The sequence below is a fragment of the Neofelis nebulosa genome, chromosome 13, assembly GCF_028018385.1.
Source record: "Neofelis nebulosa isolate mNeoNeb1 chromosome 13, mNeoNeb1.pri, whole genome shotgun sequence".
Lineage (NCBI taxonomy): Eukaryota > Metazoa > Chordata > Mammalia > Carnivora > Felidae > Neofelis > Neofelis nebulosa.
In genome coordinates, this window is record NC_080794.1 from 34,085,172 (window position 1) to 34,106,968 (window position 21,797).

A 21,797-nucleotide genomic window follows, 5' to 3' on the forward strand; every position below is an offset into this window, starting at 1 on the left:
CCCAGAATACTATCTTCAAATTTGTTTTATTTCTTGTTCATAATTAACAATGCAAAGCAATACAGCCTTTACCACTTATGTAGAGCATTATGAATCAACTTTGAAAGTATAATAGGTGCATTACTGCCTTTTTACAAAACCGTGTAAAGCACAGTATTTATGTCTACACTAGGTGAAGAAGCCACATTTGTTATTTACTATGCTAGGATGTGTATGCCAGGAATCAAGTGTGCTACAAGGCCAAGAGCAAAGACCTGCAATTACTTCAAATAACAGCCAAGTCCTCCCTGTAGGATCTTTATGCATTTACTAAATTATGCCAAAAGCTCTGTGTGTGTATGCACATGTGCGTGATAAGATTCAAAGGAATATGGTATTAGTTGGCAACATTCTCTAGAGATCATTTTTGTTCATCACTGACATTTAAAAATTAGCTAAAAATGTGACTTTCATTTGCTGTTTTTATTTTAAGTCATTGCTTCTCACTGTGCTTAGCTCCACTCCCTGCCTCCCATCTAGGATTTCTTAGATTTAACTTTGATATTTTTATAAGAAAACATTTCCCACATATTCAAGAGACATTAACTCCTTGTAGGGGATCACAGGTAAAATTTCTATTCGACTAGCCAAAAAATTGCCTCTTTTCTCCCTAAAACCATACCAATGGGGCAACCCTGACACATTTTAGAAGTATAAATGCCACTTCTAAGCAAATGAGAGTAACATTCAAGTTATCTCTAAATCTAAATTTAAAACATTAAGGTGAGGGGATAGGGCACATTTCTCTAAGATTACAGAAACCAAAATAAAACTCAGAGTGAGGTAGGGCTTGAAGTTGTGCTATCATCGAAGAGGGCTAAGGGAACTGGAAAACTGAGCTGCTAAAGCACAAGAGAATGGCCAATCTGGGTTGTAAACTATTTTAAAACATATTTAAAAATCAGTAAAGAAGCCATTAGGCCAAGAGGGAAAAAATTTGTGCCAACACATTGTGAAACCAAAGGTTAACTTATTTTGAAACAATGTTTATATTTTCCATCAAAAAGTAGCTAAAAAGATAAAACTGCACTTGAAAATTCTGACCTCCAAAAGGTCAATACTCAAATCAGCCTTTGTGCACAAGGTTTGAGGAATGTGTTTTTGGAAATCCAAGTGCACCCACTCTGCTTTATGGCAGTGTATTACCATAGCAGCTGATCAAGAAGTGTATAGGGTTCCTAATACCCTTTTCAAATACTTAATAGCATAAATTATTTTCTATTTAATATATTATAAAATTGTTGATTCTCTTTTAGTCTGTTTAAATACAAGTGGTTTTCAGAAAGATATATCTTTGACCAGCTTGTACTGGTCTTGAGTGTCACTGCTGGCATATTTCACCAATGACATTGCAATTGTCCTAGTTTGAGTTAACAAATCATTGTCACTTCATAATGGAATGGACAGAAATCAAAGACAGAAAAAGGTAATAAAGATGTCCAAAATGTAAAAATGGGGATAAAGAAAACAAAAAAGAAAAAAGAAGAAAGAGGATGTCAATAAAAGAATATTCATGTCAATAAAGCATTAATAGTTATGTTTTTCATAAGTAGATTCAAAGAAAGCAATGATAAGACATATGTTGACACCAACATGACAGATCAATGGAAATACATTACATTTTCCAACAATAAAAGTGAAAAATGCCAATATAAAACAATTCAATTTAAATAAAATTATTTCTTGGTTTCAGTTGAGGGTCCTAGCTCAAAGAAACACACTAAACTGCAAACTCAAGGCCTAATTTCAGATAGAGATGGTGAATGACAAGAGATATGACAATCAATATGCATGGAAATCAATCAGGGATAATTCCACCATAGATTTTGTTCGTTTTTCACTTTTTTTAAGTTTTTGCTTGTGTATTTGTTTTATGTAATAAATTGAACCACATGAAATTGTCAATATCAGACCTTTTTATGAAAATCCACAAAATGGTAAATTCAAATGAATCAGCCTAATATAAAGCAACTTGATTCCATGCAACAACCAAAACAAAAAAGGCAAAATCCTACTGGGGGGGTGAGGGGGAAGGTCCTAAACTAAATTTTCCTAATGGTTTTTGTGGCAAGTGTCAGAGTTGAATAAAGAAAAGGGAGAAAAAAAGGAAAAAAAGAAACTAAGACTGGAGGTTCTGTACCTTTGTTCCAGCTGCCTCATAGCTACAGTAATTTTATTGGTTTTTTCTTCTAGTCGGGCAATTATTTCATTTTTTTCTTTCAAGCCATCTTCAGAACTCTATTTAGAAAAAAGAAAAACTATAGTGGCTTTGATTTTCAAACCTGAATACTTTTAAGTTTTGTATACCATTTCACTATGGAATTTTTACTTTGAAATGAACAGTTATTCTGTAGATCAAAATACTCCTATGATATAAAGTAAAGCAGCAGACTACTAGTCTGCAATTAAAATGTAATAAAGAAACACACACACACACACACACACACACACACACACACACACTTTGCCTTCAGCGTTTTTTTGGGAAAACAACAAAATAAACTCTTGTAAACTATGTAAAATAGTTTCAATGTAAAGTATTTCAAATTAAATATAAAGAGCTTTTGGCACCAAACTACTTAAACAGTGATGTCCCTTTATGAGAGAATTTGTAACAATTATTGTAGGAAAGCATTTCAATTAAAATTAAATCTTTCTTGGGGCCCTTGGCTGGTCAGTAGACCATGTGACTCTGACCTTGGGGTTGTAGGTATGAGCCCCATATCAGGTGTAGGGATTACTTAAAAAAATAAAATCTTTTAAAAAAATCTAAATCTTGCTCAGGACTATACTGTATAAAGAATTCACAAAAATGTCCTGCATATTTAGGGTGAATTTTCCCAAAAGATTTAATCTTCATACTTAACCTTTCAGCATTTAAAAGGAAATCAGGTAGGTGATTTTTTTGTTCTCTGATACCTTACTTAAGAAATAGTCTGCTCTATTTCTTAAGCTTCCATTTAGAAAAAAAGTCACTGGTTTTGATTACCAATATGGCACAGTTAAAATGACTCATCCCTTTAAAAACCAGATGCTTCATACAAATAGTCATTTTCAATTTCCATTCAACTCAAGAAATTCCAAGAATTTAAGAATGATCCTTACCTGCAACTTTTGATACATCTCTATGTTAATTGCTTTAACTTCCTCTAGTTGTTGCCGAAGGCCTATCAGAGTATCTTGCTTCTCATGGATATCTTTCTCCAACAACTTCATGGCAAGTTCAATCTCATGTTTCATACTAACTTGTACTGCTAGCTCATTCTCCACATCCTGCAATTTCAATATATATTCAATTCACACACCACTTCAGGATGTCAAAAATCAGATACACAACAGTTAATAAGAACACAAAAGATTTTCTATTCAATATGCACAGTACTGGAGCCAAGGGAAGATGGCGGCGTAGGAGGACGCTGGGCTCACCGTGCGTCCTGCTGATCACTTAGATTCCACCTACACCTGCCTAAAGAACCCAGAAAACCGCCAGAGGATTAGCAGAACGGAGTCTCCGGAGCCAAGCGCAGACGAGAGGCCCACGGAAGAGGGTAGGAAGGGCGGCGAGGCGGTGCGCGCTCCACGGACTGGCGGGAGGGAGCCGGGGCGGAGGGGCGGCTCGCCGGCCAAGCAGAGCCCCCGAGTCTGGAGGGCAAAAGCGGAGGGGCCGGAGGGACTGTGTTCCGACAGCAAGCGCGACTTAGCGTCTGGGAGGTCAGAAGTTAACAGCTCTGCTCAGAAAGCGGGAAGGCTGGAGGACAAAGGGAGGGAGAGCTGCTGAGCCCCCGGACGGCAGAGCTCAGCTTGGCGGGGAACAAAGGCGCTCGCCAGCGCCATCTCCCCCGCCCATCCCCCAGCCAAAATCCCAAAGAGAACCAGTTCCTGCCAGGGAACTTGCTCGCTCCACGCAAACACCCAACTCTGTGCTTCTGCAGAGCCAAACCTCCGGCAGCGGATCTGACTCCCTCCCGCTGCCACAGGGCCCCTCCTGAAGTGGATTACCTAAGGAGAAGCGAGCTAAGCCTGCCCCTCCCGCCCCCGTGCACCTTGCCTACCAACCCCAGCTAATACGCCAGATCCCCAGCACAAGTCTGGCAGTGTGCAAGTAGCCCAGACGGGCCACGCCACCCCACAGTGAATCCCGCCCCTAGGAGAGGGGAAGAGAAGGCACACACCAGTCTGACTGTGGCCCCAGCAGTGGGCTGGGGGCAGACATCAGGTCGGACTGCGGCCCCGCCCACCAACTCCAGTTATACACCACAGCACAGGGGAAGTGCCCTGCAGGTCCTCACCACTCCAGGGACTATCCAAAATGACCAAACGGAAGAATTCCCCTCAGAAGAATCTCCAGGAAATAACAACAGCTAATGAACTGATCAAAAAGGATTTAAATAATATAACAGAAAGTGAATTTAGAATAATAGTCATAAAATTAATCGCTGGGCTTGAAAACAGTATACAGGACAGCAGAGAATCTCTTGCCACAGAGATCAAGGGACTAAGGAACAGTCACGAGGAGCTGAAAAGCGCTTTAAACGAAATGCAAAACAAAATGGAAACGACGACAGCTCGGATTGAAGAGGCACAGGAGAGAATAGGTGAACTAGAAGATAAAGTTATGGAAAAAGAGGAATCTGAGAAAAAGAGAGATAAAAAAATCCAGGAGTATGAGGGAAAAATTAGAGAACTAAGTGATACACTAAAAAGAAATAATATACGCATAATTGGTATCCCAGAGGAGGAAGAGAGAGGGAAAGGTGCTGAAGGGGTACTTGAAGAAATAATAGCTGAGAACTTCCCTGAACTGGGGAAGGAAAAAGGCATTGAAATCCAAGAGGCACAGAGAACTCCCTTCAGACGTAACTTGAATCGATCTTCTGCACGACATATCATAGTGAAACTGGCAAAATACAAGGATAAAGAGAAAATTCTGAAAGCAGCAAGGGATAAACGTGCCCTCACATATAAAGGGAGACCTATAAGACTCGTGACTGATCTCTCCTTTGAAACTTGGCAGGCCAGAAAGGCTTGGCACGAGATCTTCAGTGTGCTAAACAGAAAAAATATGCAGCCGAGAATCCTTTATCCAGCAAGTCTGTCATTTAGAATAGAAGGAGAGATAAAGGTCTTCCCAAACAAACAAAAACTGAAGGAATTTGTCACCACTAAACCAGCCCTACAAGAGATCCTAAGGGGGATCCTGTGAGACAAAGTACCAGAGACATCACTACAAGCATAAAACATACAGACATCACAATGACTCCAAACCCGTATCTTTCTATAATAACACTGAATGTAAATGGGTTAAATGCGCCAACCAAAAGACATAGGGTATCAGAATGGATAAAAAAACAAGACCCATCTATTTGCTGTCTACAAGAGACTCATTTTAGATCTGAGGACACCTTTAGATTGAGAGTGAGGGGATGGAGAACTATTTATCATGCTACTGGAAGCCAAAAGAAAGCTGGAGTAGCCATACTTATATCAGACAAACTAGACTTTAAATTAAAGGCTGTAACAAGAGATGAAGAAGGGCATTATATAATAATTACAGGGTCTATCCATCAGGAAGAGCTAACAATTATAAATGTCTATGCGCCGAATACTGGAGCCCCCAGATATATCAATATGCACAGTACTCTTCTGAAGTATAAGCCCCACTAAAGGGAATCAACCAGGTCCTATAACAACATAAAATTCCAAATATTTTCAACTGCATATTTTGCTAAAATGAAAGTATTTTCTAGATTCTATTATCATTATTCTACTAGTTCAAGAATTAAGTATTTTTATGCCTCATTAATTCAGTATTAATTTTCCTTAATCAAAGAAAAAAAGCAGTCAGTACAAGTGAAGGCCAAAGATAACTCAAAAATCCCACCTCACAGTTTTAATTTCTTCTCTTCAAGAATTTTATATCAGAATGAAAAGAAGTTTCCTAATATAAATAAATAGCATAACAGATATATAGCAAAAGGGATAGAAAGGCTGGCCATACTCTCTTCTTGACCTGGGTGGTGATTACATAGGTATTAATGTTATTACCCATTAAGGTGTACATTTGTATTTTTCTATAGATACTAGAACAATTTAAAAGGTTAAAAAATAAGTTAATTTTTTAAAAGTAACCTCTATGCCAAACATGGGGCTTGAACTCATGACCCCAAGATCAAGAGTCGCACATTCTACCGAATGAGCCAGCCAGGTGCTCCTAAAATAAGTTAATTTTAAACACAATTTTACTGGGGTGCCTGGGTGGCTCAGTCCATTAAGCTTGACTCTTGATTTCAGCTCGCGTCATGATCCCACGGTTCATAGGTTTGAGCCCTGCATGGGGCTCTGTGGGGACAGTGTGGAACCTGCTAGAGATTCTGTCTCCTTCTCTCTCTTTCCCCTCCCCACTGGTGCTCTCTCTCAAATAAATATATAAATATATAAATAAATAAAACTTTCGGCGCCTGGGTGGCTTAGTTAAGCGTCTGACTTGGGCTCAGGTCATGATCTCACAGTTTGTGGGTTCAAGCCCCACATCGGGCTTTGCTCTCACCAAGAAGCCTGCTTCAGATTCTCTGTCTCCCTCTCTCTTTGCCTCTCCCCGACTCATGCTCTCTCAAAAATAAACATTAAACAAAAAACTTTTTAATAAATAAATAAAAACTTTAATATGGTTTTACTCATTTCACTCAATCCACTCATTTCACAGTTTAAAAACACTTTAAAGGGGCACCTGGGTGGCTCTGTCAGTTAAGTGTCTGACTCTTGGTTTTGGCTCAGGTCACGATCTCACAGTTCATGAGTTCAAGCCATACATCAGGTTCTGCACTATCAGCACAGAGTCTGCTTAGGATTCTCTCTCTCTCCCACTCTCTCTGCCCTCCCCTGCTCACTCTATCTCTCAAAATAAATAAACTTTAAAAAAAATTTAAAAACACTTTAAAAAACAATTGACAAAGTAGGAACTTAAAAGAACTTGAGGGAGTTGCAAACTGGTGAGATTTCTATCCCACACCAAGGAAGATAAGGTTAAAGAAGAGATTTTAAATGGTACTTGCTTAAGGGCAAATTATTATGATTATTATTATTTTTGCTAATGATACCTACCTGTCTTAACTGAGATTCATCTCGAAGCTGCCTTCTGGCCTCGTTGTACATTTCATCAAGCCCCTGCCGAGAATGCTTATATGTTTGAAGCTCAGTTTCCACATCTACTTTGGTAACCTAGAAATAAAACATAAGTTTTTACTATTTAATCACTACTATTAATACAGCACAGAAATAAATATCCAGTCTATGCACAAGTCCTCCAAAGTGGCAATTTCTGACATAAGATGGTCTGTTTGCAATCAGTCTATACTTACCTCTAGGTTCTGCTGTGTTTTCATTAAAATCAATTTATTTTCACTTCGTAATTGATGATTTTCTTCTTGGAGTTTAATGATATTATTCTTTGCTATTGCTAACTAAAAATTACAAAACGGGGAAAGAAAAAGAATTTAAACACCATTACTTATACTTGCTTTACAGGTTATGTTCATGGCTATAAACAACAAAATATAAAATCCTAAAACTAGTCAAATGTCTCACATGTACAGAAGTTTTCATAAGAAAAATACGCTATTATCCCAAGATAACAGTAAAAAAAATTATACTCTTATTTCTACTATTTCCTTTTATTAGTCAAAATATGTTAGTTAAAACATATTATGCTTATCTGATTTATAATATTTTCTGAATACAAAGTGCCAGGAAACAATAAGACTGTAAAGATCTGTGTAAAGACAAGATCTATAAGGAAAGAAGGCTGTGCGATCACTGAAAATGTGATACAGACCTTCACAATAACCAAATAGGACACTCTCTGAAATACAGGAATAATACTGAGTGACCATCACAAATATGAGACATTTCTCAACATCAGAGGTAACCATGAATGACTGAGTGGCTTGGCTCTGATGCCTAGAATGAAAAAAGGGATTCCAGGAAAGGAAAGCAGGGTCTACCCCTAATGTTGGCTTGCACATAAATTTCTGAACACTTCATCAGGGATATAACTTGAACTTTAGAGTGCGCCTAAGGCCAAGAAGAGGCACAAACTAGTGAGCAGCTCTAATGGTCCCCATCTATCTATCAAATGGTGCTGATGGCCAACAAATGTGAAAAGATGCTCAACATCACTGATCATCACGGAAATGCAAATCAAAACCACGATGGCTAAAATCACCTGTAAGAATGGCTAAAATAAAAAACACAAGAAACAACAGGTGTTTACAAGGATGTGGAGAAAAAGGAACCCTCAGGCACTGTTGGTAGGAATATAAACTGGCTCAGCCACTGGGGAAAATAGTATGCAGGTTCCTGAAAAACTTAAAATAGAACTACCCTACCATCTAGTAATCACATTACCGGGCATTTACTAGAAAAAATACAAAAATACTAATTCAGAGATACATGCATCCCTATGGTTATTGCAGCATTATTTACAATAGCCAAACTATGGAGGTGGCCCAAGTATCCACTGACTGATGAATGGATAAAAGAGTTGTGGTATATGGGGTGCCTCAGTGGCTCAGTCAGTTAAGCATCCAACTTCTGCTCAGGTCATGATCTTGCAGTTTATGAGTTGAAGCCCCACGCTGGGCTCTGTGCTGACAGCTCGGAGCTTGGAGCCTGCTTCAGATTCTGTGTCTGTCTCTCTCTCTGCCTCTCCCCCATTCATGCTCTGTCTCTGTCTCTCTATCTCTCAAATAAGTAAACACTAAAAAAAAATTTTTTCAAAGTTGTGGTATAATATATACAATGGAGTATTATTCAGTCATAAAAAAGAATGAAATCTTGCAATTTGCAATGACATGATGGATAGAGCAAGAGTATAATGCTAAGCAAAATAAGTCAGTCAGAGAAAGACAAATACAGTATGATCTCATTCATGTGGAATTTAAGAAACAAATGAGCAAAGAAAAAAAAAACAACAGAGAAATCAAGAAACAGACTCTTAACTATAGAAAGAACAAACTGATGGTTACCAGAGCGGGGGGGGGGGGGGGGGGGGGGGGGAAGGGCGAAACAGGTGATAGGGATTAAACAGTACACTTATGATTTAAAGAAAAAACTATCAAATGGTCCCAAACCATCAAAACAAAGATGCATTCTAAACTGCGATCATGTAAATAATCATGTGCTCTCTGATTTGGAAAAATGAGGCCACTTCTAAACTAACAATTTTAATTAACATAGAAAGTAGGGTTCATAGCACTCGTAACACATTTCATCCTCTTAGCCTAAATAATTCGGAAAATACAAAGCAGTAACTCTGTGATTTGATAGATTTAAAAAACAAAAGAACTTATCTTAAAGTAACTTTACAAACAGTATTAAAAAGAGAGCAGAGATAAATTTCTGGTCTGGGACTACCAGATAGCCACTTTGACAACGCAGGAAACCAGAACATATGGGATGAGTTTTACACTTGGGAGGGCTGGAGAAAGAGTGGACATGATCATGTAGTGGTGCTTGTAAAGAAAAGGAATCTGAATAGTACAACAAGAAGGACAGTATCATTTTAACAGGAATTTCAAACTATAGGTGAGTCACTATCTACATACAGGTCATCCAGATTTTATAATGAGAATCACATTTATTTATAGAAGAGCTTATAGGAGTGTCATCTTTGGAGCTAATTTCTAGGAGTATCTCACAGATTCACCTGAGAATTTGCCTGAGAATATGTGATTTCTCTAGAACTTCTAATCATTAATTACAACAATATTGCAAATACTCCATCATAATGATGAAAATGTGCCTGTGCGCATGCACATGCTTAATATATTCATACTTAAAATGGAAAAGGTTCACAAATACTAGGTCCATGAAACACAATTATCCACGGCTGGATTACAATACCTCTTCAATCAGCTTAGTATTTGACTTTTCTAATGAGTCAACTCTTGAATGGAGACTGCTGACTGTGCTGCTGAAATTAATAAAGAAAAAACTCATTCAAATCACACAAACTCACAAAGGCAAAAAAAGTATGTTATCCTGGACTTAATGTGTTGACTAACAAGTACCAATTGCCCTGAATTTTTTTTTTTTTTGAAGGTTAACTAATCCTTCTTTTCCTTGTTTTTGTTTTTTTTTTTTAAGTTTTTATTTCAATTCTGGTTAGTTAACAGCCCTGAATTTTTGGGTGTAGGAAATTTCATTAAGTTGGATAACTTCATTTGCCTAGGACAGCAATAAAGACTATAGAAAAGGAATCACTTCTATTAAAATTACATTTTATGCTGCTCATTACTTTTGTTGTCTTCTTAGAGTCCTTCTTACATTTAACTTATAATACTTAGAAATGGATTCCACACAAAGATCATCAAACATTGTTAAAACTAAATTCAAAATTATTTTTTAATGGATGAACTTTAAATATCTACTTTATAAGTGGCTTAATGACACTTACACAGTGGTCTCCAACACAAACCTCATTCAGTTTCCCCTATCCACTTTCATAATAACTTAAAGACCTCTAAAGTCACCTATAGTTTGAGAACTGTGAATACCACATATACATCAGGTACCTGGTCAACCTGCAGCTAAGCAAACACCCTGACTTTCAAAGATATAGTTGAAAGTCATATTATGCCACATGAACAACTTGGTTTTTTGCATTTTTATTTAAACTGATCGAGACTGAACATTATTGTACATTTTATTGAGTCTATTTATCAAGGCCTTGATTCTACCATCTCAAACTTTAATAAGACATGATATGCTGTATATATTAAAATAAAATCTATAGATTTCAACACATTTTATACCAGCCTCAGAAATAAATGTTGGTATTTTAGCTTAACTGGTGAAACAAGAAAAATGTTTTTTCGTTCATATTGAATCATTTTTAATGTTTTTATTTATTTTTGAGACAGAGAGAGACAGAGCATGAGCAGGGGAGGGGCAGAAAGGGAGGGAGACACAGAAACCAAAGCAGGCTCCAGGTTCTGAGCTGTCAGCACAGAGCCTGACAAGGGGCTTGAACTCACGGACCGTGAGATCATGTCCTGAGCTGAAGTCGGACGCTTAACGGACTGAGCCACCCAGGCGCCCCGAATCATTTTTAAATATAATCATTCTTGGGGCACCTGGGTGGCTCAGTCGGTTAAGCATCCAACTTCAGCTCAGGTTATGATCTCACGGTTTGTGAGTTCGAGCCCCGCGTCAGGCTCTGTGCTAACAGCTCAGAGCCTGGAGCCTGCTTTGGATTCTGTGTGTGTCTCTCTCTCTGCCCCTACCCCACTACACTCTGTCTCTGTCTCAAAAATAAACATTTAAAAATAAATAAATAAATATAATATTCTTAGGTAAACAACTTGAGTTTTTCAAGAACAGCACGAGCCTGCTTTGGATTCTGTCTCTCCTTCTCTCTCTGCCCCTCCCCTGCTCATGTACTATCTCTGTCTCTCAAAAATAAACATTAAAAAAAAAATGACAGAGTGAGAGAGAGACAGAGCCTGAAGTGGGGCTCGGACTCACGGACTATGAGATCATGACCTGAGCTGAAGTCAGACGCTTAACCAACTGAGCCACCCAGGCGCAGCAAAAAAAGCACTTTTAAAAACAATAAATCCTCACAGCGGTTTTTTTGAATGAAGGATAATATGAGTTCTATTTTTTTCTATATCTATTTTCTATATTTTTGAAATATTCTAAATATACAAAAACTTTCTAATTAGAAAAACAATGAAACATTTTTAAATACATAAAATGTACAAAAATAAGGCAGTAGTATTGCTGTAAATGATTTAATACACATATTTTAAAAGAAAGTGAGAAAAATTCTCTGAACCAAATGGAATAGACTCTAAGATAAACTGAATAAAAACACTGAAGTATAGAATAGTGTGTTGGGGCGCCTGGGTGGCTCAGTCGGTTAAGCATCCGACTTCGGCTCAGGTCATGATCTCACAGTTTGTGAATTTGAGCCCCGTGTCGGGCTCTGTGCTGACAGTTTAGAGCCTGGAGCCTGCTTCGAATTCTGTGTCTCCCTTTCTCTCTGCTCCTCCCCCGCTCATGCTCTGCCTCTCTCTCTCTCCTTCAAAAAAAAAAAAAAAAAAAAAATTAATAGTGTGTAAGTTATACTACTTTATGTGTAAAAAAAAAAAAAAAGAGAGGAAAGTGAGAACTTTAAGAATATATATTCATATTCTTGTCTATTTGTATAAAGTATCTCTGGAAGCATACACAAGAACTTATTAATTATTCCTGAAAAGGGAAACCAGGTAGTTGATCAGGTGAAAGGAAGACTTTTTTTGTGTGTGTTTTTTGAAGTTTAAACTATGTGAATACATTACCTGCTCCCAAAAGGGAATAAAGGTTTAAAATTAAATAAATAAGGAATACAAAGTTGCATTTAGAAATATAATCTCAATCTCAGAAATATAAATTACTAAATACACACACATACATATTTCATATGAACATTAAAACTCCTTTAAAAAAAGGCACAAATAGAAGATCTTTCCTATCCAACTTCACAGAGAAAGCAAGAATTACAGCTTTAGTTTCTTCTTCTAATGGGAAAATGTTTAATTATATTTTATGCTTACTGAAACTTAGAAAATCATAAAAGTATAAAAAATTATTCAAAATACCATCACCCAAAGATTGCCATTTTTGCTACTCATTTTAATTAATGGGAACAGTCCATTTCTAACTACATATCAAAGATCCCTCACTATACCTATGCTATTTTGTCCAAAATGAAATGTGTTGTTAAGTGTAAAATACACATTGGATTGTGAAGACAATACAAAAAAAGAATATAAGGTATCTCATGAAAAGTTTTTATACTGAATGATAATATTTTGGGTATATACTGGATTGAATAAAATATAGTTCTAAAATAATTTCAAGTTTCTTTTAATATGGTTACTAGAATTTTAAATTATCTGTATAACAACTCACATTATACTTCTATTAGACAGAACTGCACTATACTATTTTACATTCAGATCTCTAAAATTCTTCCCAGAGTATTCACTGACAGCTTCAATGCCCAGGTGACACTGTAAGGAAAAAACTTCCACCATGGGAGGCAACAGCCACATTTACACATGAAGCTTGTTGAAGTAGGAAAAATGAATTTTCGAATCATGAAAATGATATAAACTTCCACTATATCTAGCCTTTTTTTCTCAAGGGTACAGGGATAAGTTTGAAATTGAATTTTTTTTTTTAAGTTTACTTATTTGTTTTGAGAGAGAGAAAGAGAGTGAGCCTGTCCATGTCTAGGGAAGGGGGAGAGAGTGCCCCTTGAGAAAATCGCAAGCAGGCTATGCACTGACAGTGCAGATGTGGGGCTCAAACTCACAAACTGTGAGATCATGACCTGAACCAAAATCAAGAGTGGGACACTTAGGGGTGCCTGGGTGGCTTGGGTGGTTGAATGACTGACTCTTGATTTCACCTCAGGTCATGATCTCACAGTTCATGATTCGAGCCCCACACTGGGCTTTGTGCTGATACTGCAGAGTCTGCCTGGGATTCTCTCTCTCTCTCTCTCTCTCTCTCTCTCTCTCTCTCTCTCTCTGTTCCTCCCCACACCCTGTGTGCCCTCTCTCAAAATAAATAAATAAACTTAATTTTTTTTTTTTTAAAGAGTGGGACACTTAACCAACTGAGCCACCTAGATGCCCCTGAAATTGTATCCTTTTTTTTTACCTCTCTTCAGAAATTCTATCTTTAAATTCTCTCAAGGTCCTATTTGAAAATCTGACTCTCATTTTTTGTTGAAAATTATCTCCAAGATTTCTCTGTATTCTTAATTTCCACTCTCTATTCCCTCAACCCGTTCTCAAAGATGTTTAGTAGGAAGGAATAGGGTAAAGCTGACTTAAAAAGGGTGAAAAAAACCCCTAAGACAATAGTCACAAATGTACGAAGTATTCAAGTATCCATAATACTTACTTCAGTTGTCTGTTTAATTCTTCAACATAATTCTTCTGGTCTAATATGGCAGCAATTTGAACATTCCTAAAGATGGGGAAAAGTAGTTTTGTGTCAGTTGAAAAGGTGTTCAATGGATGACCAAACAAGTATCTACATCACCTAAAAGTGTTGTAAAACATAATGGCAAAAAAATTATCTTGCCTTCATTTTTAAAAATTTTTTTAATGTTTTTATTAATTTTTTGAAGAGATAAGGTGTGAGCAGAGGAGGGGCGGAGAGAAAGGGAGACACAGAATCTGAAGCAGGCTACAGGCTCTGAGCCGTCAGCACAGAGCCTAACATGCGGCTCCAACCCACAAAACCCGAGATCATTTAAGTTGGATGCTCAACAGACTGAGCTACCCAGGCACCCCACATTATCCTACTTTTAAAATAAAATTCAACATTTTTACATTAAGGAGGCAGTAAACGGTGTACTACTTATAACCTTTATTAAATCTAGTATTAAGAAGTAATCTATTTAACAATACCATTAAAAAATATATTTAAGAATTCTTTTTGCATCAGGGCTCCTGTTAGGCTCAGTCAGTTAAGCTCTGACTTCCACTCAGGTCATGATCTGGCAGTTCATGAGTTCTGGCCCCTTGTCAGGCTCTGTGCTGACAGCTCAGAGCCTGGAGCCTGCTTCAGATTCTGTGTCTTCCTCACTCTCTGCCCCTCCCCCACTCATGCCCAGTCTCAGTCTCTCTCTCTCTCTCTCTCTCTCTCACTCTCTCTCTCTCTCTCAAAAATAAAATAAACATTAAAAAAAAAAAAAAAAAAAAAAAAAAAGACGGGGTGCCTGGGTGGCTCAGTTGGTTAAGCGTCCAACTTCGGCTCAGGTCATGATCTCACGGTTCCTGTGTTTGAGCCCACATGGAGCTCTGTGCTGACAACTCAGAGCCTAGAGTCTGCTTCAGATTCTGTGTCTCCCTCTCTCTCCCCCCCACTCATTCTCTCTCTCTGACTCAAAAATAAATATAATGTTAAAAAAAATTTTTTTTAAAGAATTTCTTTTGCATCAGTATATTTTTTATTGAAATATACTTGATATAACTATAAATTTAAGGTGTACATATTATTTTGAAACATTTGTGATAGGACTCCAACTGTAGCAATAATTAGCACAGCTATTATGCTACATAGTTATCCTTTCTCTTAGCTGTAATGTAATGAGTGTATTTTAAATTTAAACACTGGATCTTGAAATGAACCAGCATTTGTAAACTTGTGAATAAGTTTTCATCTCTTTTACCACAAAAAACAGCTGATTATTAAAATAGGTCTCAAGAACAGGTGTGACCAAAAGTCATAGCTCGTATTAAAGCCTCCTTCTAAGTGATTTTTGCTTTGTGAAATTTTTATATGGAAGCAAAACAAAATAAAGCAGGAACCATGCACAAAAAAGTAAATAAAAACTACATTATCAGTAGATGGACCCCATGGTGATTTGTAAAGAGCTCCATAGAAAATACAACATGTGAAATAACTTAGGAAAATCGTACCTTTCTTTATTTCCAATATCTTCTTCATTCTTTAAATACATGGAAAAATCAATCACTCCAACCTAAAGTAAATAATGTTATTTTTATTTAAAGGGGAGAAATACTAGAAGTACATTTAACATGCAACTGAATTTCACTCTTAAGTTTCCTTTCATGTTTAATAGCACTGTTTACAATTTAGAGTTGTAAACTGGATCCAAGAGGAACAGCACAAACTAAAAACTCTCTGCATTTGGTTTTGGTCACTTTCACTTACTTGTGAGTCTAAATCTTCTCCCTTTACACAGAGATTAGCATCTATCACATTCAGGCCAACCAGCAGCCCAACAATCACTGCTCCTTCTTCTTCCATCATTAGTGCATGATACTCATAAAATTCACTGTGGAAATCAAAATAAAAAGCTTAAAACACAAATTTCTTTCAAACATAAATTTAAAATCTCAGCCCAGTAATATAAACATGAAATCCATACAAATTAGGTCTCTTCAAATCAGCTTTTCTAGATGTGAATAACAAACATTTTGAAATATTAGTGTCTATATAGACAACGCAAAAGAATGGGAAAGAGAAAAGAGAAAAAAGAATTTTGAGACAGAGAAAGAAAAGACAAGCAAAGAAATATATATCAAAAGAAAAAGAGGCATCACTGAGGTCTGGAATGTCTGTGACTCTCAGAAGACATAGTGACTATTACTGATCTGATTACAATACTTGTCAGAGTTGACTTTTCAAGCCTAGGATTTATTAAGAGTCTTGGGACAAATACTAAGGTAGGTAATGATATATGAAACATTTCAAAGCCCATGTTCAAATCAACATTTGGTAAGTACATTGCAAGTGTTCTTAATAATCAACTAAAGATACTTATGGATATCTATATGCTAAAAAATGTTCAAACAAAGGGCTTGTGAAAGAAATAGGACAATCTAAAAACTAAGACTTGACATTACGTATTCATGGAACTAATTACCATGGTCTCGTGCCTTCCTCAAGAAGTCCCATTTACAGTATTTAATCACTTTCATTGACCTTCAGAATATTATTGAGAAATTGCTGATGCTTAAAGTATGGTCATTCTCATTTAACAAATGGGAAAAACCAAGATGTATAACCAGAGTCATAAGTAAAACCAAAAATGACCAGATTTGGGGCACCTGGGTAGCTCAGTTGGTTAAGCATCCAACTCTTGATTTTGGCTTATGTCATGATCTCACAGTTCGTGAGATAAAGCTCCACATCGGGGCTCCATGCTGACAGTGTGGAGTCTGCTTGGGATTCTCACTCTCCTCCCTCTCTCCCCCTCCCCCTGCTCATACACAGTCTCTTTCTCTCTTTCAAAATAAATAAACATTAAAAAAGAAATGACCAGATTCTCCAAAACATTAGAGAGGCACTCCAAGAGAAGAAGTGCAAATGGAGGGACAGCCATGGGCTGCTCCCTTTGACAACTCATTATCTTACTTTGAAATTTTCAAAGTCTGCTTAAAAATATATGGCCTTCGGGGCACCTGGGTGGCTCAGTCAGTTGAGCATCCGACTTCGGCTCAGGTCATGGTCTCGCAGTCCACGGGTTCGAGCCCCGCGTCGGGCTCTGTGCTGAGAGCTCAGAGCCTGGAGCCTGCTTTGGATTCTTTGTCTCCTTCTGTTTCTGCCCCTCCCCCACTCATTCTCTCTCTCCCTCTCTCTCTGTCAAAAATAAACATTAAAAAAAAATTTTTTTTTAAATATATGGCCTTCAATTTAAACTGACAGTTTAAAAAGTGCCCACAACACAGGTGAAACAGTAGTTTAGTATGTAAAAAGAAACCTCTTGAATTAAAGTTCCAAATCCCAATACGAATTTTTATTCATAGAATTAACTCTAATTTAGAAAAAAAAATGAAACTAACTTACAAATATAACACATAAATAAATTTCCTGCTTATCAGCCAAAACAAAGCTTATGGTATTCATTTTTTAGGCTAGTTCCTGATCCGTGTTATGTCCTTACCATGATTTTCTCTCTCACGTTGCTCTTCTTTTATTTTATACCATCTTATTGTATTTGTGTCTCCTTTTGTACCACATCTTTAATTCTCTTTGGAAAATAGGATATAAATGAAATTTTTAAAATGAAAATGAACATGATATAATGGTATGGTACTAACCTTAGGAGATCCCTTTGAATAATTAAGCAACGCAGGTAATCAGCCATTTTTTTTTGCATGAGGGCTAATCGAAGCCATGCTCTTGCACGACCCAGGGGGGTCCTAAAAAGCAAAACGAACTGGTCAGAAAACTGCTCCAACCCTTATAGAATATGTAGTCTATTATACTATTTCTGTTGAGGTACATATTAATAAATAAAAACTGCAATTTATCATGGTTTCATCTTTGTGTCTACAGTTTTAAGCTAGCTCTTTGAGCATGCAATCTAATCCCTGGGAGCTATTTAAGTCTCTTTGGTAAACCTGCACCTGCAAGACATCTAGGTAACATTCTATGCCTTAGAAGAAAGGACTCTGAATAGTGAGGCTATTTCTATAAGAAATATTTTGTCCAAACAGACCTAACCCTCTAAAGATGAATATGCAAGGAGCTCCTGGCTGGCTTAATCAGTATAGGTAGTTCAAGAGTAGTTCAAGAGCCACACTGGGCATAGAGGTTACTTAAAAAATAGTAATAATAATAATAATAATAATAATAATAAAAGATGAATATACAAAATGCATCAAATAAGGCAGTATAATGCCTTCAAAAAGTAACTGACATTATGGGATGCCTGGGTGGCTCAGTCAGTTGAGCATCCGATTCTTGATTTCAGCTCAGGTCATGATCTCAGGGTTCATGAGTTCAAGCCTCATATCCAGCTCTGCACTGACAGTGAGGAGCCTGCTTGAAATTCTTTCTCTGCCCCTCCCCTTCACACATGCTCTTTCCCTCTCAAAAATAAACATTAAAAAACAAAAGTAACTGACATCATATCTGAATTTTAAAAATCATAACAAAGAAGGCACTGAGCTTTAAAAAAAAAAAAAAAAGAAGGCACTGAGCTGGTAATTAATTAAAGAGAAATCACCAGGCTGCTTGTTATTTTTCAAATGTTTCTCTATCCTGTTGTCCATAAAAAATTCAATCTCACACATCTTATCCAAGTTCTATCATTTAGTAAAAGTAAAGCAAATTTTACAGAATATGTATGGTTTCTTAAAGAGAAAGATATCATTCACACTTTTATGTTTTCTTATACAAAGAATGTTTCAGCAGGTATTATGGGAGGAAAACTAATCTTCACAACAAAGAGCTAATGAGATTTTCATGGTTTAGCATTTTAATGAATACCATTCTTCAGAAAACATTTTTTACTCTTGTAGAGTTAGGCTTTTTAAAAACAATATGAACATGTATTTTCATATTAAAATAACCAAATTGTGTATTTCTAAGATTTTATTTTTAAATAATCTCTACACCCAATGTGGGGCATGAACTCACAACCCCAAGATCAAGAGCCAGCCAGGCACCCCTGTTTATACTTCTCTTTTTGAGACTTATAATTCCCTTTTTCTTCTATCTTTGCTGAAAAATCACTATCCTTCTTAATATATCATTATAAGATACATCAAGTGTGAACATCACTTGCTATTTAACTCTAAAACCTGAGTTTCAGGGGCACCGGGCTGGCTCAGTTCATACAGCATGTGACTCTTGATCTCAGCATGAGTTCAAGCCCCACACTGAGTATAGAAATTACTTACAAAAAATAATAATGATAATAAATAAGAATAAAAATAAAAACTGAGTTTGAATCCTCATTCTGCCATGTATTAACTATAACTTCTCTGACCTTTATTTTTCACATTTATGTAATTATTATAATAATCTCTACCCTGTAAGACTGAAGTAAGCACTAAATGAGACAATTCATGGAAAACAATCATTTTATTACCCTGATACAGTGCTTAATAAACAGTAGCCATTTACTTTATCATTCAATTAACTACAACTTGGAAATATTTGGATGTTGTGTTAACAGCCAGAAAACACTACCATATTCCCTGTAACATGTAAAACTCTCAATTATAAAGCTAAGAGAAAGTACACTGATAATCTGACAGAAAATGCAACGTTTACAACATATTATATATATTTGTTTGGTGAAATGGGCACATGACGCTATACATCCCAATTTTCAGAGAAAGAAAAGTAATTTGCACCAGTCCCATATATATAAATGTCTTATATGAGAATTCAAATCTCCTGAGCCTATGCCCTGGATTTAACCTAAATCAGGCTTCAGCAAATAGTTACTTGCTGCCGACTAGCTTACTCCTGCAAACTAGCTTAACACTCAGGAAACAGAAATGCATAATTGACACATCTTATTTTAAAGGGACCTACAGTTTCCTGCAATACAATGCAGAACTGAAGTCACAGAATAAAGGAGTGAATACAGTGATAGGGTATAAATGGAAAAGCAGTTAGTTCTTACTGAAGGGGCTAAAACAGGGGGCGCCTGGGTGGCTCAGTTAAGTGTCAGACTTTGGTTCAGGTCATGATCTCATGGATCGTGGGTTCGAGCCCCACATCAGGCTCTGTGCTAACAGCTCAGAGCTTGGAGCCTGCATTGGATTCTGTGTCTCCCCCTTTCTCTCTGCCCCTCCCCGACTTGCGCTCTGTCTCTCTCTCAAAAATAAACCTTAAAAAAAACCGAAGAGGCTAAGAGAAAGTTCATAAAGGAAATGAAATTTGAGCTAAGCCATATAGAAAGAATAGAATTTTATTAGGAGAGAATGCAAAAAGGCTACTTACAGCTAAGAGAAGATAATAGAGTGTAAGGTACTTTTAAGGAACAGTAAATATTCTTTTGTGGTCAGAAATGAACAAGTAATAAGATTACTTACTTGAGACCAGGTAAATCCCGGACACTGGCTCCTATTTCCTCTGCTTCTGGGTACAGCTTTTCCACCAGTTCCAAGGGGCCCCAGATAGTTTTGTTATAACTCAAAAATGATTTTCTTACTGAAAAAAAAAAGTACATATAATGCATACAATTTCAACATATAAAATTGTAATAACTTCCTTTTAAATATTTAGTTTCAACGTTTCTAACTTAATACACAATTATTCAAAGACCTTTCCTCTCATCACTACACAGCCCTACTGATCAGAAACCTATTTATCAGGATCCTGATATTTTTTCCTTATCAGAAATATGCATCTTGGCCATTCTTCCCTATGAGAAATATGCAGGCAGGTAATTAAAGTAAAAAAATAACTGGGATTATTCTTTACCAGTACCAAAATAAAGAAGTTTGGCAGCCCTAGCAGGGTGATCTTTATCAGCTTATTAAATAAACCAAAGACAAACAAGTAGTTATTTTACTTTTAATATAAAAGGTGTGAGAATTGGGTAATATAAAACCATGAAATCACTACATATTTCTTTCTTAGTACTGACCAGATCTCCTGCAGATCAAGGGTGATTATCATATGCACTAACTAAGGACAATCACCAAGATAAGCAATTTTTCCTTTCGGGGGAAAAAATCAGCACAAAGTAGCTTCACATTGATTCATCAAGACAAGCCTATGACTGTTAGGACATGCCTCCTGATATTTTGTGAAGTAAAGGCAAATAAATTCAGAAAAGAGTTTAGGTATACCTGGATGGCTTAGTGGGTTAAGCATGAGAATCTTGATTTCAGCCCAGATCATGATCTCACAGTTCCACGACAGCTCTGCACTGACAGTGTGGAACCTGCTTGGGATCCTCTCTCTTCCTCTCTCTCTGCCCCTCCCCAGCTTGCTCTCTTTCTCTCCCTCTCCCTCTCTCTCTCTCAAAAATAAATTAATTAAAAAAAAAAAAAAAAAGGAAAGAAGAGTTTAAAATTTAACTATTTGGCCATCATTTTGCAAATTCCATTTCTGCAGCATGGGAGAAAATAAAGGTTTTTGTCACTGCTATTTTTTTTAAATAGAAGTTTATCGAAAAGCAAATTAAAGCTCAAGATGTTAGGAGTGCCTTGGGTAGCTCAGTTGGTTAAGTGTCCGACATGGGCTCAGGTCATGATCTTGCAGTTTATGGGTTGGAGCCCTGCGTCAAGCTCTGTGCTGTCAGCTCAGAGCCTGGAACCTGCTTGGGATTCTGTGCCTCCCTCTCTCTCTCTCTGCCCCTCCCCCACTCATGCTCCAACTCTCTCTCTCTCAAAACTAAATAAACATTTAAAAAAACAATTCTTTTTAAACTCAAGGTGTTAGATCAGATTGGTGGCTTCTTGATGTATTGAAAGAAGTAT

At 36.9% G+C, this 21,797-nt stretch overlaps 1 protein-coding gene across 8 annotated transcripts in view; it reads right to left on the bottom strand.

The window, feature by feature from the left end:
* Positions 1–21,797, bottom strand: part of RUFY2 (RUN and FYVE domain containing 2) — a 51,655-nt gene that overhangs the window by 24,475 nt on the left and 5,383 nt on the right. For 5 of the 8 annotated variants that reach the window (XM_058696507.1, XM_058696504.1, XM_058696502.1 and 2 more), the window contains 10 exons: positions 20,403–20,520; positions 17,670–17,771; positions 15,778–15,901; positions 15,522–15,583; positions 13,996–14,061; positions 9,940–10,009; positions 7,398–7,499; positions 7,141–7,257; positions 3,145–3,312; positions 2,180–2,277 (listed from right to left, as the gene is read on the bottom strand). In XM_058696507.1, coding sequence (XP_058552490.1) covers positions 2,180–2,277; positions 3,145–3,312; positions 7,141–7,257; positions 7,398–7,499; positions 9,940–10,009; positions 13,996–14,061; positions 15,522–15,583; positions 15,778–15,901; positions 17,670–17,771; positions 20,403–20,520 — 1,027 coding nt within the window. Of the gene's footprint in view, positions 1–7; positions 1,427–2,179; positions 2,278–3,144; positions 3,313–7,140; positions 7,258–7,397; positions 7,500–9,939; positions 10,010–13,995; positions 14,062–15,521; positions 15,584–15,777; positions 15,902–17,669; positions 17,772–20,402; positions 20,521–21,164; positions 21,313–21,797 lie in introns of those variants that run through there. The other 3 variants (XM_058696506.1, XM_058696509.1, XM_058696503.1) reach the window with 3 other exon arrangements.